The sequence below is a fragment of the Stigmatopora argus genome, chromosome 8 (assembly GCF_051989625.1).
Source record: "Stigmatopora argus isolate UIUO_Sarg chromosome 8, RoL_Sarg_1.0, whole genome shotgun sequence".
NCBI classification, from domain to species: Eukaryota; Metazoa; Chordata; class Actinopteri; order Syngnathiformes; family Syngnathidae; genus Stigmatopora; species Stigmatopora argus.
The window spans coordinates 9,592,494-9,618,140 of NC_135394.1; the positions used below are offsets into that span (position 1 = coordinate 9,592,494).

Genomic DNA, 25,647 nt, shown 5'->3' on the forward strand with positions numbered 1-25,647 from the left:
ACCTGACTTCCTTCCTCTCTCTCTCCTTCAGGGATGTACCTCTCTGACCTGACCTACGTGGACTCGGCCTACCCGTCCACGGGCAGCATTCTGGAGAATGAGCAGCGCTCCAACCTGATGAACAACATCCTCAGAATTATCTCAGATTTGCAGAGATCCTGTACATACGGTGAGCGGAGCGTACGTCCCCTCACTATTGCACTTGTTTGCTTATTTAGCTTATGGTAGTCCGTTAACGTTGATGATGGCGTACATATCTTGTGTTTTTTTACGATATGCCTGATTGACACACCTCCCCCATCAATGTATGAAAAATGACGCCCATTTAGTCATTTTCCCCATGTCGCTTCCTCAGGGGAGGATTTGAACCCTGATAGGGAACGAAATTCATATTATTAAACCACTGCTCTAAAACGGGTCTGTTTTTTTATACTTTCCGAGCTGAACAACTGATTTCCGACATATTGATTTCAGATATCCCGCTTTTACATCACATACAGAAGTATCTCAACTCCGTCAGGTACATCGAGGAGCTGCAGAAGTTTGTGGAGGACGACAACTACAAGTAAATCACCATCACAAAAAGAAGAAACCATGACTTTTGTTATTTTTAAATGGGCCTAATTCAAATTCTTCAGTCCTCTGAAGAAATTTTTGGTTGAGAATATTCCTAACTCATTTTATCAACTTTATATTATGAACATAATTTACCCACATGCCTTCAAAAGAGCTTTCTAGCAGCAGGGTGTTGTTTGTTTTTTTAGTTCAAACTACTTAAAGTAACTTTCTATACATTTAGAATGTTGAGTTTAAAGTGTTGACTTGTATTAAGTTTTAATTCAAAACTTGAAAATGTTTTTGAAATTGGTTGACTGAAATCTTACAAACTAGAAAGCTCATTTTGTTAACTTCTTATTGCCCAGGTTGTCGCAAAGGATCGAACCTGGAACTAGCACCCCGCGAGCTAACGCCTCCAAGGAGGATCTTGCGGGTGAGTTTTTGTCTTCATCGTAAACTTGAATTTAGTTTATTTTCCATAGTGTGGCCCCTTTTAACATGGTTCTCTGTCCAACAGGCCAGGAGGCGTCTGCATCTCCTCTGTGCGGCCGTAAATGTTCGATGACGGCCGACGGCGCCAAAGTCCCAGCCACGCCGCCCTCTCCGAGGAACCTGCTGCCGTACGGACACCGCAAGTGTCACAGTTTGGGCTACAAGTCAGTCCTTTCAAAGTCTTGTGTGTCCATTTTGTGTGTTGATATGAAGTACATATTTGGTCAATACGGTCTTAAAAAAATCAAATCCCAGATTTGTTTTTTTTCCCCAACAAGAATTTTAATTGGTGTTTAATTTACGTTTAAAATATGTTACTTTAAAAACAGTAATGACTAAGAATAAAAAATAACAAATAATTATGATCTGGCGTGTACATAGGTCCTTATCTAGGCCTCACTCACATTAACTAGTAACTAAATGACCAAAATGTGAAGTCCATGTGTAAGCCAGATCCTTCCTAGACTTATAAATTCTTTTTATAAGTACCAAAAACAGTCGCCTATCTTTTAAAAGGTTTTAAAAGCTCAATATTAATCAAAAGTAATGTAATTAAAGTATAAAACTTCCTTTCTCTCTCCCTATTTGTGCTGTTAACCCCCAAATAGAAATAACTTCAAAAAGTCTAATAAACTATTTATTAATTAGATGATTGATTATCCTTTTTCCTGGAAAAGAATCATTCGCAGTAGAAAAGTAAACTCCTACTAATTCATAAAAAAAGTTTATTGCCAAGGCCCAATTGAAACACATATTTGTCAATTTGTTTCTTGCTAGTTTCATCCACAAGATGAACACGGTAGAGTTCAAGAGCGCCACCTTCCCCAATGCCGGCTCCCGCCACTTGCTTGACGACAGCGTGATGGAAAGCAACAGTCCTACCCGGGGCCAAGCCGAGAGCTCCACGTTGTCTAGCGGCATCTCGCTGGGTGAGCACTAGATATGGGCGATATGGTCCTCAATTTAAATTGTACTTTGTGCCTTTTAGAAAAAGCACTAAATGAGTAAAAACTCTGACTTTCCCAGCCACATCCACAATTGACTTTTTTTTGCTGTGGTTTCGACTTGAACAGGAAGCAGCGACGGCTCAGAACTCAGCGAGGAAGTAACGTGGCCAGCTTTCGAGAGGTAAGATCCCTGTGACTATTTCCCTTGCCCTTGTCTGCACCGTTTGTTCCATCGCAAGCCATTATCAAGATAATGAACATGACTATATTATTTAATGTCATACACTGTCCATCACGCTTTTCCTCATCCCCTGCAAACCTCCTGAGATTTTAAGACTTAAGATAGTCTTGAAATTTTGCGAGTCCCCCCCTCGTTGTCGCCGCCCGACCGGACAGAAAATCGCCTTCCAAAGGCGTCGGAACGCTCGAATAAGAAAGCCCCGCCCGCTCTTCCATCCCACCCTTTGCACCCTGAAGGGAAAACACGAGAAAAGAAAGTGTGTTCCGTACCGCCTACCCTGTCCTATCTTATCCTATTCTGAACAGGACTCGGTTCTATCACTCTCTGGGCCCAGTGACCCGCGTGGCCCGCATCCCCTACCGAGGAGTCCTGAGGCCCAGCAGGTATACATACACACCCCGACCGGAATACCGACCCCACCTCAAACCGAACCTCTCTTTTGTCCTCACTCTGGTGCCCCCCTTTTCAGCGCCTGCCAGGGGGCAGACGCTGTATGTGTGAGTGCGCCTGCTTGTGTTTTAATGCTGGCCTTATCTTCTGCTGTTTTGGGGTGATATCACAAATCAGGTGAAGGGGGAAATTGGTTATCTGTCTATAACACTGAGGAACAATTTGAACAAAACAAAAAATCTTGAGTTCGATTTTTATGCTGATTAAACCTAAAATGACAGTTTTTCTGCTTGTATGTGATTTTTTTTCTTCTAGCCAAAACATTATATATGTTGGATAAACTTTGCAGTAAATGCCTGTGATATGGAGAAACATCTATCAGTTCTAAATTTCGTAGCCAAAAATGTTTTAGCTATTAACTCAAAATTGTTCCTCAGTGTAATCTGCCTTTATCTTTCTTTCTTGCATTTTTTTGCACATAACATCAAAAATTTCGTATTCAATGCAAACCAAAGACTTTTTATATTTACATGTCTTGTACCATTTTCCTATGTATACAAATTCTTATGTATATCTTTCTAAAATCTAAAGTTTTCTCAGAATCAAAATTTTTTAGCTAATGTAAATTTCCCTGCCAATGCAATATTACTCCAGGGTAAAAGCCTAGTATCCCACCAGGCTTATAAAGCACTATGGAGATCCCTGTACCCTCAAAAGTGCCAGAATGACCAGAAATTGTGTGGAAATATCCGTTTGTTTTGGAGTTCCCTGGTCTATGCTAAACTACACTTAGCTTAAGTCTTTTTTTTTTTACACTTGACTATAACATACAATTAAAAGCAGTGTCCTCAGTTGTATGTAAATGAAAATTCCAAAGCAAAATCCTTTGTGCGTTACAAACGTAGCTTAATTATCTTTGCTTTAAAGAGTTTTCCAGCTCCAATCACAATGTGCACACCACTTTGCAACGCATCTGCTGCCAAAACCTGGAGTTGGCTTTTCCGATTGCGTTTCCCCACCACTTGTCATCTCCACTCGTAGCCGCTTGCGTCTGTCGTCCTTTCCATGTTACTTATTTTACAAGCTGGTTTGCCGTATGCCTCTTTTTTTATGTCTAATTCTGAACCCCTCCTATTTTTTTTGTGTAGCTCGGCCGAATCCGAGGAATTGGCGGTACATTTGTATCCCGGAGCGGTGACGGTGCAGGGGGTGCTGAGGCGGAAAACTGTACTCAAGGAAGGCAAGAAACCAACGGTCAGAACACACGCAACGCATGGCTTTAATTGATGAGTGATTTTGACATACACGTCATTGTTTTTCTTGTGGTTGAGGTTATGCTAACAAATCGGAAACTTTCTGGGTGTTTACAATCTGGCTCCCGCTATCGTGGCTGATTGTTGAAGTGGACGAAGCACGGCAACAAAGTCTCTGTTGTTAGTCTGGCACGCACATATGAAGAATATTCATTAGTGTCATTCTTGTTTTCATTCTCGTACTCTTGCCAGTCTCATGAAGCCAATGAATGAGCAAATGAGAATGTTGGCGTGCTATTGGCGGTGATAGACATTCAATCTATTTTGACTAGGAAGGTTGGCAGCAAATTATCACTCTCTGCTAACTGGCATTCTCTCAGATACGCATACCTCTTTGATTATATTTCCTCTTATCAAATACTCCTCAAGGCACTTTATAATACTTATAGTGGTTAATTCCAAGATGTTATTGTGGAATAACCACGTTTGGCATATATTGATTGAACTGCATTTTATAAAAATGCGTGGCAACTGCCTTTTTTGAATAGTTAGCCTTGAGAACGTCTAATACTAACTGCGGAATTATTTTTTATCAAAATGGTTTTCTTTTTCTAAAAAATAAACACCTTGAAATAAGTATTTTTGAAATCTGCAAAACTTTTTCCCCCCAATGTTTTCCATCCAAAAATATTTCTTATAATAGAAATCACAAATTTTGATAAAGAACATTTTATTTTGTTTCATTTTTTTAATGCAAAGAAATAAAAAAAGAATATCTACTGTTTTTCTTTTTTAATTAAAAAAAAGAAACTTTTAATGATTTCCTTTGTTTAAAATTTTTCACAGAAATTATTTTGGACAAATTTTAATGTCACAAATGATCTATTATCTACAAATGATCTACTGTCTGAAAACTAGGCAATTTATTAGTCGATTAATTTTGCCAGCCGTGTTGGTTGACTTAACCGCCCTCTGAATTGCGACAAAAATGATCTTAACCCCCCTGACTCAATATGAATAGCAGAAACTCATAGAAATGAAGGCTTATTTTTAAATCATCTTGAACACAAACTGTTTTCCAATATTACGTCCCGTATAACCGCGAAGAAAAGCATTTCCAGTGATTTGAATAAGGTTTTCGGCTGTTCTCAGAGGAAACTCAACTTGTATTCCGAAGCTCCCTTGTGACATCTTTATTCTCATACGCCTGCAGGTGGCGTCCTGGACCAAATACTGGGTGGCTCTTTGTAGTACCCAACTTTACTTCTACCCTGTCAAGTCCTTGAAGGCTACAGAGAGAAAACATGTAAGCCCCACACGCACACTTTGAGACCATGTTCATGAGGGACTGCAGGTTTTCCAATGTGTCTTTGCTGCCGCAGGTGATACCCATTAAATGTTTAAAACCACAGCGCGAGAACGGCTACACAAACGAGCCACGCAAACATCATTGATTTTGTAAGACATCTGATAGCCATTATTTACTCTCGGTACACAATGATGTCAAGCAGAAACATTCTTCTTGGTGTGCGGCAGAGAGTGTAAACAATAGACGTCGTTAAAAGATGATTTTTTTTTTGCTGTCTCCTTGGACGTAAGAAAACTTTCAGATATTAATAAGCATTCATTCCACTGCGATGCACGAATTCATCCGCACCACCCAGTCAAATTGGATTGGGCGTCAATGGCGGCCAGTAAATGACCTTTTTTGGGGCCAAAAAAAACTGGTCCGGCCCGCGGGAGATCGAGTTGGCATGAGTTTGACACCCCTCTTTTAAGGCTCAAAATGTTGGTATTTACTATTTTAAAAAATCGTGGGTAAGTGTAAGACACAATAATGTGTCTAATTTTGTTATCTTTACTATTAAACTCTTCAAATGGCTTATCAGATATTTCTAAAAGATCATCTCATGCAATTATTTTTATTTCAGTGGTGAGTTTTTGGGGTTATAGTTTGATTTATGTTGTATACAGTAAGTCTGCCACAAAAATTTATTTTGATAGGCGGCGAATCCCTGATTAGTTGACTAATCGTTTCATGTGTAAATTACGTTATATTCATCTAGGCTTAATATTTTCGCTGTAAAATAAATACTTGGGATTTAAAAACGATGTACTGAGAATAGTTTGAGTAGGAAAACCCTTTTGAACGTATGTAAGTGCATCATTGTTTTCCAAAGTAAAAACAGATGTATGCCAATAACTTTTTTAAATTTATTGCAAAGATAAGTGTGCAACATATTTGTTGATGTTTTACGTCTGTCTGGCTGCTGTTTTTAACGAGTTTTGGCTTCAGAATACAAAAGTGATTTAGCTTTTACTCTATTATATCGAGTTTTTAAACTGAAGCATTATATATTATACACTATTTCGACATTATATACTTATACATTCTACATTTTCTTACAAAAAATATGAAAAGCACTGTACTTAACATAATTAGCTTGTTATATAATTCAAAAATAAGGCTCCCCGCACATTGACGGCCGTGTGAAGTGAAACTGCGCAGGAGCCATGTTATGCGTTTGCGTTCGTGTGCGTGTGCGGACAGATGGTAGCACTCGCTGACTAATGAGAGCAATGACATCACCGCGTGTCAATCACGGGCTAATGCGAACCCGGTGGCGGGCGGACACACACGTACAGTACGTTAACATGCGTTCCCTCTGCACTCCTGCCAGTTCAAGTCAAAGTCCAGTAAGAGCGTGTGCGTGGTGGGGCTTATGGCCATGATGGCGGACGATCCCGAGCACCCGGATGTCTTCATGTTGACCGACTCGGAGCACGGTGAGTCGTGCGATATCGCACAGTGTACATCCTTTCCTTGCAAATGTTAGCCATTTAGACAGGTTTTTTTTTGTTTGTTTATTTTTACTTTCTGTCGGTTGCCTAGGTAACACTTACAAGTACCAAGCGGGAAACAGGATGAACGCTTTGCTGTGGTTCAAACATCTGAGTGCTGCGTGTCAAAGCAACAGACAACAGGTGTCCTAAATTCAATATACTATAGTCATGTCCCGATCACGGCGTATCGGCCCCACAGTTCTGCTGTGGAGAGTTTGCATGTCTGAATTGCCCCGAGGTGGGTGTGTGAGCGTGAATACTTGTGCGTCTCCTCGTGCTGGGATAGGCTCCAGCTCTGCTCCTGCGACCTGGTTCAGTAAATTAATGAATGATAAAACAGTAATCCCTTGATTATCGCGTATTCACTTATCGCAAATTCACTACTTTGCGATTTTTTTCCCCCCGCTATTATTATTATTATTTAAGTTCATAAAAATGTGAAAATCCACACTGAAACTCATAAGCGAAAGCCACAGTTGCTACTAATACTGCAGCACTGAAGAAAAAAAAGTAATAATAGTATATAATTCTACTTGGCGATTTTTCGATTATCGCGGCCATGTCTGGTCTACATTATCCGCGATATTCGAGGGATTACTGCACTTAACTTTTTGTCTAACGCACCACTGGCAAATGCCACAAGTAAGAAGGGTCTCAAAATCTGAAAATTCTCTTTACCAACTACAATATGTGATTTTTTGACGTTTGGCAGCTCTGTAAATGACCAAAATATTCTCTCGCTCTATGATAGGTTCAAGGTCTTAAGTGTCAACTTTTGAATGGCTGTCCATTGTACTAGTGAACGGGTAGAGGAGCACTTTGTCCCTGACGCAAGAAAAATATGTAAGAGGTCAACTATATATATTTATTTGTGGCATTTGTGTTCAGGTGCCAGCTAATCTGATGTCATTCGAGTGAGCCAAAAAGGCAGCGGAGCTTTTTGACGCACCACTTGGAAGATTTCACTGCCCAATGAACCCATCACGGCCCCCCCCCCGTTGGTCTCCTTGCAGCCTCACCTGCCACCACTGCCTTAACAGAGAACCCTAGTATTTGCGTGTGCAATTGTGTGCATGCGGACAAACAATCTTTGACTACTGAACAAGGAAGTGCACCACTGCTCTCTCGTCCGATTGGCCCATGAGATTCCTCGCCAATCGGACGGAGCTCGTCCTCTCTATTTTCTTTTTTTTTGTCTATTTGTTTCGATGTACAGTTTTCTTATTATGAGCGCTCCATAGATGAGGAGACAGACATTCAGAGGACTCGTTTTGGGGCCGTTTAAAACATTTTGAGGTTCTGGCCCACAGTTTTGCCCAGAAAACCGGGTTCTGACAAAAGGGCTCCACTAATGAGTTGTTTTTTTTTTGTTTTTGGAATGTTTTTATTATAAGCGCCGACACAGTCTTCTTTTGTTTTCGTCAAGTGTTTTGTATATAAAAATGTGTTTGCGGGGAGGCCCATCTGTCACAGCACCCAGGTACGATGTTCTAAAAATGGAAGCGATAACACGGCGCTTGAAGCGTCCTCCTTTTGTAAACAGCTTTGGAATGGTAACAAAACAAGCAGACTGTGAATCAGTCTGCCATGCGGACTTTAAAGCGACCTGGAGTTGTGCACAAAGTCGTCTTCACGCTCCCTTTTTTATTTTATTATTCACAAAAGAAAGTAGTGCTTTCTTTCCTTTTTTTTGTGGCGCGCCGGTGCAGTTGACACAGTATTATCGCGCAGTAGATGAATTGCACATTGAGTGTCTGTTACATTGAAATTGTTACATTTTGATGTTCCTCTGGAAGTAGACCATGTGCTATCTGAGTTTGAATTTGAATTCCGTGCACTTCTTTTTTTCTTTTTTTACCGGAAAAAAATTCTGGTTTGAAAATTTCAACTTCTAAAAAGTTGAAAGTCTAAAAAATATTAAATTGTAATAAATAAACGGCTCAACTGAAGGCATGCGCTTGCCAAATATTAAGTATAACCCAAAAGATTTTATGGGGGGAAATATAAAACAGATTTAATGTAGATTTTGATTTTCTTGTTGAAAAAAAATGTCATCGATTTCAGACCAAAATTTTAATTTGCTTTTTGCCATCAAAATATTTCTTTTAAAAGTCATAAAAAGTGAACACCTTAAAAATCCCATGTTAAAGAAAGGACATTCAATAAAATTCTGTTTTTAAAGATAGGATAATTCAATATTTCTACAAAAGTAATCGTATACAAAGTAAAATTCAGTTTTAAAATATATACTGGGAAATTTTTCATTGAAATTTTGCACTGACTTTTCTGAATTGAACAATTAGATAAATATATATTTTTTTAAATTAGATGAAACTCACATGGCTTTTTTACTTGAAATAATTTGATGGTAAAAAAAAAAACCCGAAACAAATTCAATTCCAACTCAGCTGGCACAAGTCTATGTAATCTCATGTTCTTTACTTCCTTTGTGTTTTAGGCGCCTTTTATTTAAACACCCCCATGGCTCCGAATTTCAGCATTGGCATCCCCACTTTGCCAGCGTTGTGCCCCCGAGTGGGAACAAAAAATGGCGTTTTCAGGGCGCATTTGACCATCGGGGGGCATTCCTAAAAAAGCTGTTTCCAGTACGGTGAGCTCTTGCGAGCAAAGGCGCTTTAAACACTTCAATTTTCACAGCCTGAACAATATTACCAGAACACAAGTTGGTCTATCCTGTGGAGGAGCAAATGAAAACAAAAACAAAAAAACCAAAGCCAGGCTCGGCAGAAACCTGCACAGCTGTACGTAGTGCATATATAGATATATATATTTTTGAAAGGTCCTAACCTGAGCTGTGGCACAATCATTTGCATCGTGACTTGAAGGCCGAGGGGACAAAACAGCGCACCTGAAAAGACGCTGTGAATGAAATATATAGTGGCTACACAACAACAGATTTTGGGAGATAATTGAACAGCCTCCCAGAAATTGCCTGGAATTTGAATGAAATGCTCCCTGACAGTTGGAATAATCGCTGCCAGTCCCCCCCAAAAAGATTGGACGCCGATCTACAATAGACTGAATGAGTTAATGAGATGAAATAATGCCTGAATGTGATTTTGTATGGTTGTCTAATGATGAATTGAACAATTCTGGACTCCAGCTTGAAAATTGTCATCACGCTTTGTTGAGTTTACAGTGGACCACCTCCCCCCAATCCCCCTCCCCTTCGCTACCAATGTGTCGGACTACACTATGCGGTCAATGTCTATATGCTGTGAAGGAAAGCTGTCCTCGGGGCATTTTTGCCGTCCACAGCTTGATGGAGAGGTGGCCAAGCTGGTGCGTGAGCGAGCGCGAGTGTGTTTTTGTGGAGCGCTTGTGACCTCACTGCTGAGTGATGTGCTCCCATGTGAGAACACTGAGAACCAATAAACACTCGTATGCCCTGTTTTTTACTCCACATCCTCGCCTCCAACTCCTTGCCTTGTTAATGATGTGCTTGGAGTATTTTACTTTCAAACTAAGAAACTCTGAAGTATAGTTTCAAATTGTAGTTTCAGTTCCAAGTTGGGTTTACAACCCATGAGAGGGTAAAGTTTAGGGTTTAAAACTAGGATTGGGGTTTCATGGTAATAAATTACATGGCCATTTTAGTTTTAGGAAAATGGCCTTACTATGGTCATTTTTGAACAAATAAAAGCTTCCGTGTACAACGATGATAAATAGCCTTACTATACAATATCATTTTTTTTTAAAGAAAAAACTTATTTTTAAAAATTGAAAACAAATAAAAGCCTTAGTGTACAAGGTAACCATTTTAATGAAAAATAGCTTTAGTACTATGTAATGTCATTATTTAAAGAAGAAAAAGCTTTACTATACATGCTCTTAATTTTTTAACAAAAGATATCCTTACTATACATGCTCTTTTTTTCAAGAAAAAGCTATTCTACATTGTCTTTTTTATTTTATGACAAATTGTCTTTATTAGTTAAATAAAAGCCTTAGTATACACGTTTTTTAATGAGGAAAAATGTCTAACTCTAAGTGGACACTACATACATTGCACACTCGATTCGCGTGTGTAAAATCTGACACTTCCTGAACGCATCATGCACTCTCGGCCCGATTACGCCCCCTAAAGGCAGCACCCGGAGCCGGCAGCAAATGTCTCTCTCGGAAGTGGACGTCACCGACTAGTCGAACCAGTCCGGAATCCCCGAAAAGGAGGCGCCGCGAGGGATTGAGCGGCCGTCACCACCTGGAGGGAGAACCGTTAGTTTAACATTTTCCATCTTTACAATCTCGTGGGCTAAAAAAGGAGCAAAAGGTGGACCGCGTATGGCCGCGAGGTAAGGAAAACATAACGGATGACGTTGCCTCGCTATCTAGCTTAGCTTTAGCATCAGCCAGGTGCACCCGTAACTAGACACAGGTTGGAGGAAAATAAATTAAAAATAAAGATAGTCAGCTCGAAGCGGCTTAACCGCTCGATTTACGTGATAAAGAAACTATTATGGTGTACTTGACTGGTGAAAGGTGTACGTTTCCTTGTTTTTAAACTGCCTGGATGTAATGAAAGAGCGATTGTGTTGTGATGAGGTGAGCTTTTGCATGCGTGGCTTCTTCATTGACTCAGAAAAGCATTGCGAATTAATCAAATATTTAGTCATAACGAGTCAACAATGTTTTAATATGACTGTATTACTTCATTTTGGAACTACTAGCATGCCAAAGTTGTTCTCATTACTCTAGAGGTCTTGGTATTTTTTTTATATTTAAAAATGTTTGAAATGCAAAAAAAGGGAAAAATCTATATTTTTTTCACGTTTTAATTTTATTTTCACGGTTTTATATAGATTCATTATTAATTTAATGTATTTTATTTTTATCATTAATTTTTCAGATTTAGAAATTTAAAAAAAGGTTAAAACAATAAGTGGTCTGATTTTCGTTGACCTCAATGAAAGAAGATAAACTTGCAAAAATCTGCTTAAGCTTTGGAAAACAATGCTACAGCTACATAGTTGTCATCAACATTTCTCAGCGCATTGGTTTTTGGTTTCACTTAACATTTCTGATACAAATGCAAACCCATAATAATACAGTAAATACGGTGAATGGATATGTGATTGATGTCAGTTGGTGATTAGTCGACTGTGGGAATGATTTTTTTTGGCGGCCCTATTTATCATTTTGGTGTTGCTAAAGCTAGTATTTTAAAAAAATCAGGTCTTTGTATTAATGTCATCAGGCTAAATACGCGTGTGTGTGCCCAGTCAAAATGAATACTACTCTACTAAGCCTTATACGTATCACGTTGGAATAGTTTTGTCAAAAAATAAAGTGTGCTTTTTTCGCCCTCTTCTCAATACTTTGCCAAGGTATCAGACTGGACTCAGGTGCAAAAATGCATGTGATCGGGACATCCCTAGATTATTGAAAGCAAATGGATCATTTTAAGCCGTTTGTGGGTAAACTATTCCACAAAGGGCCGCAGTGGGTGCAGGTTTTCATTTCAACCCAAAAAGGGGACTGCTTGTCCTACAAGTGCAATCTGTAGATTGCAGTAAGGTGCTCCTTGTCTTCTGCAGAAATCTCATTGGTTAAAGTGCCTTTGCTGGATTGGTTGCTACAAAAACCTGCACCCACAGCGACCTTCGAGGGCCAGTTTGCCCACCCCTGTTTTAAGCGGTGTGTTGATGAACCTGATATTTGGGCGACTACATAATTAACCACAAACCACGATCAATGGCTGATAGGTCGAACCAGTTTGAAATAAGTCAGATGAAAATGTAAGGTTTTTACAGTAATTGGGGTGTGGTGTCTATTCGAGCCGTTCAGCCGTGGAGACCCGAGAGAAAAGCAGTGTAGTCACGTCTCGCGTTCTCTCCTCCTTTAGGCGGCCGCCATTTTGCCGACACACGGCCGACGGGCTCGGCGAGGAGGCCATGTGGCAAAGGTGAGAACGCGGGGGAAGTGCGGAGATGAAGCTGAAGCAGCGCGTGGTTCTCCTGTGTGCCGTGCTCCTCCTGCTGGGCCTGGCCAAAATTTTCCTGCTGGACGGCGGCGATGGCTCGGCGGCCAGCAGGCGAGACCTCCAGGCCTTCCGCAAGGTGAGCGGCTCGCTCCGGGTGTCCACCTGTCTCTTCTTGGCTAACGGGGCGCATCCGGCAGATGGAGGCCGGGCTGTCGCTGATGCAAGGAGCCCGACTGACCCACACCCTGCAGTCGCCGTGGGAGATAGCCAGCCAGTGGGTGGGCCCCCGAGAGGTGTATCCCGAGGAAGCGCCCGAGCTGGCCGCCGTGCTCACCGCACTTAGCCAAGCCCGTGTGGAGCGCGCCGACGTGGGCATTAAAGGCACCCAGCTCAAGGCCTTGCTGGTGTTGGATGGCGGACAGAAGGTGGTCTTCAAACCCAAGAGGTTAGCGCCGTGCTATCGACGTTAGCCCTCTTTTTTTCCTCTGCCCTGGTCTGCGCTCACCATTTTTACCCTTTAGCTTATTATTGGGGCGGCCCGCCGCCTGAGTGGTTAGCGCATCGGCCTCACAGTGGGAGACGTGGGTTCAAATCCAGGTCGGTCCACCTGTGTGCATGTGCTTCCTGGGCCTGCGTGGGTTTTCTCCGGGTACTCCGGTTTTCGCCCACATTCCAAAGACATGCATGGTAGGCTGATTGGACACTAAATTGACCCTAGGTATGAGTGTGAGCACAAATGGTTGTATGTCTCCTTGTGCCCTGCGATTGGCTGGCCACCAATTCAGGGTGCTGCCCCCCTCCTCTGGCTCGTGGTCAGCTGGGATAGGCTCCAGCACCCCCCTCGACTCTAGTGAGGATAAAGCGGTTCAGAAAATGAGATGAGACACATTTTTTGAACATGCACCTTTCCTATTCCACATTTTCAATTGGATTGCGTTCCAGTGTATTTACTGTAAAAATGGATTGGAAGTCGCTTGCCGTCAATTGTGGCTAAAGCATCAATTGAGTTTGTTTTATTTAATAAGGGACAGCACATATTAATGAACATATTTATAATCATGCTAATGAACACATGTATAGGTTTATATGAATTAATTAATCAAGTTGGCTCTTACAGATACAATCGTGACCACGTGGTGGAAGGAGTGGAGCCGTACGCCGGTTACGACCGGCACAATGGCGAGGTGGCCGCCTTCCACTTAGACAGGTGCGTGAGTCCTTCTCGTTGTCACGGCGAAAAGCGGCTTACGTGGCGTCGCTCCACGGCAGAATCCTGGGCTTCAGGCGATCGCCCCTGGTCGTGGGGAGGAACATCAACCTGCGCACGGAGATCAAGCCGGTGGCCGGCGAGCAGCTGCTCGCCACCTTCCTGTCGCAGGGCAACAACACTTGCTTCTACGGGAAGTGCTACTACTGTCGGAAGAACGAGCCGGCGTGCGGCCAGGGCGACGTCATGGAGGGATCTTTGACGCTGTGGCTGCCCGATGCGTGGCCGCTGCAGAAGCACCGACACCCGTGGGGACGCACGTACCGGGAGGGCAAGCTGGCCAGGTGAGGCCTCGGGGCGCACGCAAAACGTATGTATCATGTAGTAAGAAAAATAAAATGTGGAGTAAATCTTAAAATAGATCAAATCAAACGATGTTTTTTTAAAAGAATTTTTTTTTAAATTAAAAATAGGTCAATTTTGATAACTCTTGCAATATTTAAGTAATTATGGAAATGGAATGAAAAAATGAAATGTAATCACATATTAAATGACAGGTACACAATACAAATACCGTATTTACTCTCATATAAGCCGCCCCCACAATTTTCACCTCCATATTCATGGTTTTAATACGCAGTACAAATGTGTTACTTTGAGGCAAAAATCTTAAGAAAAATCATTGCACGTGTTATTTCTGAGATACTGTATGACTCAAAAACACATTATTAAGGTCAATATCATAAGGAATTAATTCATCCAGTAATGGTTGCTTTCTTACTGCAAAACAGAAAATAACCAGTAAATGTTACTTTTGCCGACATCTACTGGTGAAAAAGAGTATAGCAAGTCTTGTGCGCATATAAGCCGTACCCTTGATTCAGTCATTTTTTTGGTTACCAATACGGCTTGTATGCGAGAAAATACAGTAAATACACACACACACATATTTCTTAAAAATGGAAATACCTTACATTATTGAAAACTAAATGAGATTTGAAGTACCGCACTTCTTCCCATTTTTTTCTGTACATGAAAGAATGAGTACACTTTAAAGTATTCATGGGATGGCCTTTGAATTTTACCAGCGGTTTCAAGTTCCATAAAAGAATCAAGCTTTTTTTTTTTTTAAATAAGCATTAACATTTCTATTAGCTCTGAGAAAGCTACAGACGCTCCCCTACTTACGAACGAGTTAGGTTCCGAGCGATTGTTCATAAGTTGAATTTGTTCGTAAGTTGCTCAGTGCTATATTTTGTATTATAATTTATGTTTAAGGCCTATATAAGTATATTGAAGGTTTATATAAGTGCATTTGTATTTTTAAGGCTTGTATAAGTAACACGCATTGGTTTGTACTGAAAAAAAACATTTAATAAAATGGAGAGAATACATACAGTACTGTATACATACATTAGAGAGAGAGGGAGAGATTTACTAGAAACTGTCCGAAAGAAGCTATGTAATGACGATTGCAGTTTTCTTTTTTTCATCATAAATGATGCGGTAGCACTGTATGGCATCATTCAATTGATTTGAAAACTTTGTGCAACGTTCAATATTTGGGTCCTGCTGCTCGATCTTTGTTTATAAATGGTACTGACGGTCGAACGATTCAAGTTGTATTCCCGTGCAACGCGCATCAAGCTTCGTTATTATTGCCACTCATTTCAAATGAAATGGCTTGTCTCTTCCTTGCACCTCCCTCAATAGAAGCCTTTCGCTTTTCACCAACTATATTGAATAATGGATGCACAAGATATTTAATGATAAAAATGAAAAAGGTTCTTTGCGCACTGGAGATACGTTCACGCACTTCCGCACTGCAACGAACTGGGCAGAGGAAGGTAGATGCTGGGTGAGCTGAGCTCTCACCGCGCCAGGCGTCGGTATTAGCGGCGGAAAGAAGCACTACTCGGAAAAAGGCGCGCAATACAAAATCGAACTTACGAACATTTTCCGACATAAACGCAATTTGCAGACATGTTCATATGTACCGTTGTTCGTAACTCGAATGTTCGTAAGTAGGGGAGCGTCTGTACCCTGAATTAAAAAGTGGAGCCACGTTTTTGAAGTCATTTGTTGTTTTTAAGGTGGGAGTACGATGAGAGCTTCTGTTCGGCGGTGAAGAAGATGCCGCTGTACGACGCCGGGCCGCGCCTGCTGGACATCATGGACACGGCTGTCTTCGATTACCTGATCGGGAACGGCGACCGCCATCACTACGAGAGTTTCCAGGACGACGGCGGCACGAGTATGCTTATCATGCTGGACAACGGCAAAAGGTTTGCGGTCGCTCTTCACGCTAAGCTTGAAAATACGTAAACCGGCCCACCCCAAACGCACTACATGGCGTCCAATTTTCAGCTTCGGGAATCCCGCTCTGGACGAGCGCAGCATCCTGGCGCCGCTTTATCAGTGCTGCATGTGAGTAAATTGTTCCACGCCAACGTCTTTGACCGTTTATTCACGGGGGGGAAAAATCCAAATGACCTTCACGTCTGGTTTAAGGATTCGCGTGTCCACCTGGAACCGGCTCAACCTGCTGCGGGGCGGCGCCCTGAGCGCGGCCATGCGGGTGTCGCTGGCGTTCGACCCCATCCGGCCCGTCCTGAGCGAGCCGCACCTGGCCGCTCTGGACCGCCGCCTGGCCGGCGTGGCGGGCGTGGTCAAGCAGTGCGTCGAGGCCCACGGGGCGGAAAATACCCTGGTGGAGGACCGCGTAAACCTGCCGCATCCGTGAAAATAACGGCAAAACTTTTTTTGCTGAGAGAAACTCAGAAGACCGCCAAGCAGCCACTATCGTGATTGCTGTCAGAGACATGACAAAAAAGCCAAGTGTAAATAGTCAAGAGAAATACCATTGACACTTAAAGTGTGTCAATTATAATATAAATGCGTATTGGCGTGCGTGGGTAAGTGCAAAAGGGAAAGTCGCCATACTGTGCCGTTAAGCTACTGACATCACAGACTTGAAAGGGGGAGAAGGGTGGGGGGCGGGGTTTGGTGTAAAGGGCCATCTTCAATATTAAACATACACTCCATTTCACCTGTCTGTCTTTTCTCTCTTACAACAGGTTTTGGGAAGCTTTTCAGCATCAAGGTTCAGGTCTGGGTTCTCAAATTTGGAGCTTTTGCACAACCTGCCAGTGGATGAACATATATGTGTCCGTGCCGTTGACGCAGATAGACGTCAAATCAATTTTTGACAAGGCGTGCCTTATTATTGCAACTTTTGCTCATAGATATTGTCCTAGCCCTCCTAAAATCCTTTATTTTCCACAACATTGACAGCACACTTTTTGAATCCTATCAGGAATTTCCGGTTGTCCAACTACACCCAAATTACTAACTTCAATCACTTGCTTATTTTAAAGTATTGAATTGACAATGTTGACATTTAGTATGCCATGAAAGCATTTATAATGTTTTTCTTTGCATTTAGTATGCCACAAAAGCATTTACTCTTTCCCCCCCCTCAAGCCTGCAGCCTTCCCCCACTCTGCTGCTCATTTAGGCCCCTGTTTTGTTAGTACGCAGCAGGTGTTTTCAAAGACACACTGGCTCGGGTCAAACGCGACCACAATCCCAGTGTTATACAGAACAGAAATAAGAAATAGTATTATGCCCTTTGGTGGAACATATCAGATCAAGTCTTCAGGGTGAATGACAGGACCAGGGCCCCTGACACCACATACTAATACATTTGGATTTTGCTAACTATCACTATGGACCCTATATATTTGTTTTCTCATCTCTCCTCTGGGAGCCCAGGTGCAACTGAACTGGAGCTACGCTTACTGGGATCTGCAGAAACTGGTGAGTACCCAAAACCATGACTATGAAACAAAAGCTGCATTGAGAAAAGTTATATAGTACTATCAATATTGTATCAAGTGAGGCTGAATGATGTTACTTATATTTGATAGCATATATATTTGGAAATCTGTAGTCATCATGCAAATATGTGTTCTCACCAAAGATTTTGAATTCTAATTGTTAAAACGTGAATATATAGTAGGCTCGGCGACTGAGTGGTTAGTCTAACCACTCGACCACTGGGCCTCACTAGAGTTCTTCAAAAAAAAATGACATGACTGTAGGGCATGATGAGACAGACAACCAATCATAGCTTGGGGCAGTTAAAAGTGTCCAATCAACCTACCATGCAGGCCTTTGGAATATGGTAGGAAACCAAAGTTAATGGAGCTGGACCCCAGATCTCAGAGGTTGCCGCTCGAACCAACTCAGCCAGCAGGGATGTGTAATTTTGCATTTTTACGTTACCTAAACCTATCCCAGCACGAGGACATAGAACAAATGATACCTATGCTCCTTTTTTTTTAAGAAAAAAAAGGCTTTACTATAAATCATTTTTTAGGTAAAAAAAAAAGCCTCATTAGCCATGGTCGTTATTGATTTAAAAAAAATAAAACACCTTATTATACATAGTCGTTTTTTCAAAGAATAAGTCTTACTATTCATGTTTGTTTCTTGAAGGAAATACCTTACTATATATACATTGTCGTATAAATAACTATTATACACGGTCATTTTTAAAAGAAAAAAAACAGTCATACCTCTACGTACGAATGTCTCGGTAGTTGTGTGAGGACCATGGAACAGATTAGAGAATTTACATATAAAGTACACTTACCACACAGCCACCACCACCACACCACACCATCCCACCCCAAACCACCCCACCACAAATACCACCACACCACACCATCCCACCCCAAACCACACACACCACACCACCGCCCCCCACACCACACCATCCCACCCCAAACCACGTCATCCCACCCCCCACACCACAACACCCCGCCACACACACACGCCATCCCACCCCAAACCACACACACCTCACCACAGTACTCGGACGATTCGCCGAAAGACGTTTCGCGTCCATTCGGCGAAACGTCCATTCGGGGAACTGTCCGTCAGCCAAACGTCCGTCGGCGAAACGTCTTTCGGCGAATCGTCCGGTCACGCCTCACCGCACCACCACCTCACCACCCCACACCGACACCACACATCCCACCCCAAACCACACCCCACACCACGCCACACCACGCCATCCCACCCCAAACCACACACACCACCCCCCTACACCGACACCACCACCACACATACCACACCACCCCACCCCAAACCACACACCACCCCCCTACACCAACACCACCACCACACATACCACACCACCCCTCCCCAAACCACACACACCACCCCACCCCCGCACCTGCACCCCACCACACCATCCCACCCCAAACCACACACACACCCCACACCGACACCACCACCACACAACACCGCACCACACATACCACACCACCCCACTCCCCCACACCACCACCACACAACACCGCACCACACATGCCACCCCACCCCACACCGACACCACCACCACACATACCACACCATCCCACCCCCCACACCGACGCCACCACCACACAACACCGCACCACACCACCCCACCCCAAACTACACACACACCACCACCCCACACCACTACCACCTCACCCCCCCCCCCCCCACACACACACACTCAAATGCACATTTGTTGACTCTATCAATGTAAGATTTCTCTTTTGTTCGCTGATACTGTTTTGCTTTAGGATTCATTGCACGATATGTTACAGTAATTTAAGCCATTCAACTTTATTATTTTTTAAAAGAATTCCCATTGTCATCAAATTTGATAAATTAAAAAAATTCTCATTGCAAAACACAACCAACTAACAGATATGTTCATACTGTGATGTCTGGCAAAATGTTGTTAGAACAAAAAATAAAAAAAAATCATTACAAGACACAAATATAGGCTATAACTTTTGATTTCATTCGAGAGGGAATTAAAGGTTTTTAAATGTTTAAAAAAAATTAGGTTTATTTAATACCCAGTCACACAATATGGTGATATTGTGCCACAGGTGTGGAATTTGAAGCAAAATAAAGGTATCAAGACCAGTATCGGCGGTAACTACCTGCTGCATTCCTTCAACAGCACAATGGCATACCTGTCAAAAAACCTTACAAACACCGTACGAGTCGTATGGTGTTTGTAAGGTTTTTTGGGGGTTTGTAAGGGGAATCATAATCATTTATAAGGGCAGTTATCGGCAGAGGTTGACAGGTATGCAATGGCGATTACCAGCCGCTGCCTCAGGAAAATCAGCACAATCAAAAGTATGCCCTCGATCACAGACATCACAATCACTTCAAAAACAAGATCACACGTGGATTAAGTTTGGTTCTTTTTGCATTCAAATTGTAGCAAAGCCATTGGAGCGTACTGAAAAAAGGGGACTGCTTTTCCCCAATCTGGTGTCCTAAAAGTGCAATCTGTGGATTGCAGTCGGGTGTTCCTTGTCTTCTGCAGAAATCTCATTGGTTAAAGTGCTTTTGCTGGATTGGTTGCTACAAAAACCTGCACCCACAGCGATCTTCGAGGACCAGTGTCAGATCTAATCCATATACATTCAATAACTTCGAATTAGAGGAAGCACACAGTCAGCTGTGATGAGTTTTAACTAGCTTCAGCTGAAGGAGAGAGTCAGAGTAGCCAGCGCCAGTAGATGTACTAACATCCAGCCTGACCAGTTTGAATCCCCGCCTGCCTCCAACAGATCCGCCAGTTTTATTGACAAATGTCATGTGACATAGATACAAACTTTAGGCAGGAAAATGTGATTGTGAATTGACTAATAAAAAGCATAAGAATACATTCCATACTCCACAACCAGTTTGCCCGCCCATGTTTCAAGCTGTGTCTTGATGAACCTGATATTTGACCGACTACATAATTAAACACAAACCACGATCATTGGCTAATAGGTCGTGCCAGTTTGAAATAAGTCAAAAGCAAATGTAAGGAATGATAGTAATTGGGGTGTGGCGTCTAAAATGTTACGTTTGACAGTAATTGGGGTGTGGCGTCTAAAATGTTAAGTTTGACAGTAATTGGGGTGTGGCGTCTATTCGAGCAGTTCAGCCGTGGAGACTCGAGAGAAAAGCAGCTAGTCACGTCTCGCGTTCTCTCTTCCTTTAGGCAGCCTCCATTTTGCCGACACACGGCCAACGGGCTCGGCGAGGAGGCCTTGTGGCAAAGGTGAGAACGCGGGGGAAGTGCGGAGATGAAGCTGAAGCAGCACGTGGTTCTCCTGTGTGCCGTGCTCCTCCTGCTGGGCCTGGCCAAAATTTTCCTGCTGGACAGCGGCGATGGCTCGGCGGCCAGGAGGCGAGACCTCCAGGCCTTCCGCAAGGTGAGCGGCTCGCTCCGGTTGTCCGCCTGTCTCTTCTTGGCTTACGGGGCGCGTCCGGCAGATGGAGGCTGGGCTGTCGCTGATGCAAGGAGCCCGACTAAACCACACCCTGCAGTCGCCGTGGGAGATAGCCAGCCAGTGGGTGGGCCCCCGAGAGGTGTATCCCGAGGAAGCGCCCGAGCTGGCCGCCGTGCTCACCGCACTTAGCCAAGCCCGTGTGGAGCGCGCCGACGTGGGCGTTAAAGGCACCCAGCTCAAGGCCTTGTTGGTGATGGAAGGCGGACAGAAGGTGGTCTTCAAACCCAAGAGGTTAGCGCCGTGCTACCAACGTTATCCCCTTTTTTCCCTCCGCCCTTGTCTGCGCTCACCATTTTTAACCTTCAGCTTATTATTGGGGCGGCCCAGCCCGGCCTGGCGAATGAGTGGTTAGCGCATCGGCCGCACAGTGGGAAACGTGGGTTCAAATCCAGGTCAGTCCACCTGTGTGGAGTTTGCATGTCCTGCGTGGGTTTTCTCTGGGTACTCTGGTTTTCTCCCACATTTCAAAGACATGCATGGTAGGCTGATTGGACACTAAATTGACCCTAGGTATGAGTGTGAGCACGAATGGATGTTTTGTCTCCTTGTACCCTGCGATTGGCTGGCCACCAATTCAGGGTGTCCCCCGCCTCTAGCCCGAGGTCAGCTGGGATAGGCTCCAGCACCACCCGCTACCCTAGTGAGGATAAAGTAGTTCAGAAAATGGGATAAGACACTTTTTTTGAACATGCATATCTGATTCATTGAACAATCATAAGGATCTGATCAGGATCTGATGTGTGGTGCCGACAGCCTCGGCTAACATCAACAACCTGTCACAGCTGCTTGTTAAGTCGTTCCTTTGATGTTGAACAGATAAAGAGACTTGGAGCATCTATGCTTGATTTTGGCACCCTTGGTTGGTAATGAGCCGAATCTCAGCTGCATGCATTCGCCTGAAAGTTGGCTCATTGGAAAAAAAGTAGATCTTGTAGCAAAAAGTGTGAGCACCCCTGATGAGGTGGTTACATTACTTTTTGTATTATTTTTACTGGTCTAAAAAATATGGGAATCGGACTGGCATGGCCCAAAAATATTTGGGGGGAAAAAATCAGCATCGGGACATTGCTATTATTCGTATTCTAAATTATGATGTACAGACGCTCCCCTACTTACGAACATTCAACTTACGAACAACGGTACATACGAACATGTCTGCAAATTGCGTTTAAGTCCAAAAATTTTCGCAAGTCCAATTTTGTATTTCGCGCCTTTTTCGGAGTAGTACTTCTTTCCGCCGCTAATACCGACGCCTGGCGCTGTGAGAGCTCAGCTCACCCAGCATCTACCTTCTTCTTCGTTGCAATGCGGAAGTGCGTGAATGTATCTCCAGTGTGCAAAGAACCTTTTTCATTTGTATCATTAAATATCTCATGCATCCAATATTGAATATGGTTGGTAAAAAGCTAAAGGCTTCTATTGAGGGAGTTGCAAGGAAGAGGCAAGCCATTTCATTTGAAACGAGTGGCAATAATAACGAAGCTTGATGCGCGTGAGAGTGGTGAGCGTTGCACATTCAACACCATTTATAAACAGAAAGATCGAGCAGCAGGACCCAAATATTGAACGTTGCACAAAGTTTGCAAATCAATTGAATGATGCCATACAGTGCTACCGCATCATTTATGATGAAAAAAAGAAGAAAACTGTGCAATCGTCATTAGGTCGCTTCTTTTGGCCAGTTTCTAATGCATAAATCTCTCTCTCTCTCTCTACAGTACTGTACATATTCTCCATTTTATTAAATGTTTTTTTTTCAGTACAAACCAATGCGTGTTACTTATACAAGCCTTAAACATACAAATGCACTTATATAAACCTTCAATATACTTATATCGGCCTTAAACATAAATTATAATACAAAATATAGCACTGAATCAACTTACAAACAAATTCAACTTATGAACAATCGCTCGGAACCAATTGCGTTCGTAAGTAGGGGAGCGTCTGTACAGTCATAAGTTTGTGGTGCAAATTTCCCTTTCCCATTGCACATTTTCAATTGGATTATGTTCCAGTGTATTTACTGTCAAAATGGATTGGAAGTCGCTTGCCGTCAATTGTGGCTAAAGCATTAATTGAGTTTGATTAATTTATTAAGGGACAGCACATGTTAATGAATATATTATATTATAATATTTATATTCATGATAATGAACAAATGTATAGGTTTATATGAATTAATTAATCAAGTTGGCTCTTACAGATACAATCGTGACCACGTGGTGGTGGGAGTGAAGCCGTACGCCGGTTACGACCGGCACAATGGCGAGGTGGCCGCCTTCCACTTAGACAGGTGCGTGAGTCCTTCTCGTTGTCACGGCGAAGAGCGGCTTACGTGGCGTTGCTCCACGGCAGAATCCTGGGCTTCAGGCGATCGCCCCTGGTCGTGGGGAGGAACATCAACCTGCGCACGGAGATCAAGCCGGTGGCCGGCGAGCAGCTGCTCGCCACCTTCCTGTCGCAGGGCAACAACACTTGCTTCTACGGGAAGTGCCGCGACTGTCGGAAGAACGAGCCGGCGTGCGGCCAGGGCGACGTCATGGAGGGATCTTTGATGCTGTGGCTGCCCGACACGTGGCCGCTGCAGAGGCACCAAAGCCCGTGGGGACGCACGTACCAGGAGGGCAAGCTGGCCAGGTGAGGCCTGGGTGCGCACGCAAAACGTATTTATCATGTAGTAAGAAAAATAAAACGTGGAGTAAATCTTAATATAGATCAAATCAAACAATGTTTTTTTTAAATTAAAAATAGGTCCATTTTGATAACTCTTGCAATATTTAAGTAATTACGGAAACGGAATGAAAAAATGAAATGTAATCACATATTAAATGACAGGTACACAATACAAATACCGTATTTACTCGCATATAAGCCACCGCCACAATTTTCACCTCCATATTCATGGTTTTAATACGCAGTATAAATGTGTTACTTTGAGGCGAAAATCTTAAGAAAAATCATTGCACGTGTTATTTCTGAGATACTGTATGAATCAAAAACATATTATTTGGGTCAATATCATAGGGATTTAATTCATCTAGTAATGGTTGTTTTCTTACTGCAAAACAGAAAATAACCAGTAAATGTTACTTTTGCCGACATCTTCTGGTGAAAAAGAGTATAGCAAGTCTTGTGCCGTATAAGCCGTACCCTTGATTCAGTCATTTTTTTGGTTACTAATACGGCTTGTATGTGAGAAAATACAGTAAATACACACACACACACACATATTTCTTAAAAAATGGAAATATCTTACATTATTGAAAACTAAATGAGATTTGAAGTACCGCACTTCTTCCCATTCTTTTCTGTACATGAAAGAAGGAGTACACTTTAAAGTATTCATGGGATGGCCTTTTAATATTACCAGCGGTTTCAAGTTCCATAAAAGAATCAAGCGGTATTTTTTTTTTAAAAAAAAGTATTAACATATCTATAAGCTATGACAAAGCTACCCTGAATTAAAAAGTGGAGCCATGTTTTTGAAGTCATTTGTTGTTTTTAAGGTGGGAGTACGATGAGAGCTTCTGTTCGGAGGTGAAGAAGATGCCGCTGTACGCCGCCGGCCCGCGCCTGCTGGACATCATGGACGCGGCCGTCTTCGATTACCTGATCGGGAACGGCGACCGCCATAGCTACGAGAGTATCCGGGACGACAGCGGCACGAGTATGATTATCATGCTGGACAACGGCAAAAGGTTTGCGCTCGCTCTTCACGCTAAGCTTGAAAATACGTAAACCGGCCCACCCCAAACGCACTACATGGTGTCCAATTTTCAGCTTCGGGAATCCCGCACTGGACGAGCGCAGCATCCTGGCGCCGCTTTATCAGTGCTGCATGTGAGTAAATTGTTCCACGCCAACGTTTTTGACCGTTTATTCACGGGGGGGAACAATCCAAATGACCTTCACGTCTGGTTTCAGGATTCGCGTGTCCACCTGGAACCGGCTCAACCTGCTGCGGGGCGGCGCCCTGAGCGCGGCCATGCGGGTGTCGCTGGCGTTCGACCCCATCCGGCCCGTCCTGAGCGAGCCGCACCTGGCCGCTCTGGACCGCCGCCTGGCCGGCGTGGCGGGCGTGGTCAAGCAGTGCGTCGAGGCCCACGGGGCGGAAAATACCCTGGTGGAGGACCGCGTAAACCTGCCGCATCCGTGAAAATAACGGCAAAACTTTTTTTGCTGAGAGAAACTCAGAAGACCGCCAAGCAGCCACTATCGTGATTGCTGTCAGAGACATGACAAAAAAGCCAAGTGTAAATAGTCAAGAGAAATACCATAGACACTTAAAGTGTGTCAATTATAATATAAATGCGTATTGGCGTGCGTGGGTAAGTGCAAAAGGGAAAGTCGCCATACTGTGCCGTTAAGCTACTGACATCACAGACTTGAAAGGGGGAGAAGGGTGGGGGGTGGGGTTTGGTGTAA

General features: G+C 43.1%; 3 protein-coding genes across 5 annotated transcripts in view; all 3 read left to right on the forward strand.

Annotated features, from left to right (window-relative positions):
* The window catches only part of ralgps2 (Ral GEF with PH domain and SH3 binding motif 2), a 50,005-nt gene extending 39,856 nt beyond the window's left edge, over positions 1-10,149 (forward strand). For 2 of the 3 annotated variants that reach the window (XM_077607380.1, XM_077607381.1), the window contains exons 10-21: positions 32-169; positions 475-565; positions 924-991; positions 1,076-1,214; positions 1,828-1,979; positions 2,124-2,178; positions 2,544-2,621; positions 3,777-3,882; positions 5,095-5,187; positions 6,563-6,668; positions 6,775-6,866; positions 7,614-10,149. In XM_077607380.1, coding sequence (XP_077463506.1) covers positions 32-169; positions 475-565; positions 924-991; positions 1,076-1,214; positions 1,828-1,979; positions 2,124-2,178; positions 2,544-2,621; positions 3,777-3,882; positions 5,095-5,187; positions 6,563-6,668; positions 6,775-6,866; positions 7,614-7,643 — 1,148 coding nt within the window. In that variant the 3' untranslated portion in view covers positions 7,644-10,149. The remainder of the gene's footprint in view (positions 1-31; positions 170-474; positions 566-923; positions 992-1,075; positions 1,215-1,827; positions 1,980-2,123; positions 2,179-2,543; positions 2,622-3,776; positions 3,883-5,094; positions 5,188-6,562; positions 6,669-6,774; positions 6,867-7,613) is intronic. The other variant, XM_077607382.1, reaches the window with a different exon arrangement.
* A 678-nt stretch (positions 10,150-10,827) lies between these two features.
* Positions 10,828-16,852, forward strand: LOC144079435 (glycosaminoglycan xylosylkinase-like). The gene is made up of 8 exons (XM_077608216.1): positions 10,828-11,041; positions 12,592-12,805; positions 12,867-13,114; positions 13,787-13,876; positions 13,939-14,220; positions 15,970-16,161; positions 16,244-16,303; positions 16,388-16,852. Exons 2-8 carry the CDS (start codon positions 12,677-12,679, stop codon positions 16,617-16,619), a joined length of 1,233 nt encoding a protein of 410 aa, XP_077464342.1. The 5' UTR covers positions 10,828-11,041; positions 12,592-12,676; the 3' UTR covers positions 16,620-16,852.
* A 35-nt stretch (positions 16,853-16,887) lies between these two features.
* On the forward strand, positions 16,888-25,612 carry LOC144078999 (glycosaminoglycan xylosylkinase-like). Its single transcript, XM_077607518.1, has 8 exons — positions 16,888-17,695; positions 20,928-21,141; positions 21,203-21,450; positions 23,426-23,515; positions 23,578-23,859; positions 24,729-24,920; positions 25,003-25,062; positions 25,147-25,612. The coding sequence occupies exons 2-8, from the start codon at positions 21,013-21,015 to the stop codon at positions 25,376-25,378; spliced, it is 1,233 nt and encodes a 410-aa protein (XP_077463644.1). The 5' UTR covers positions 16,888-17,695; positions 20,928-21,012; the 3' UTR covers positions 25,379-25,612.
* The last annotated feature ends 35 nt before the right edge of the window (positions 25,613-25,647 follow it).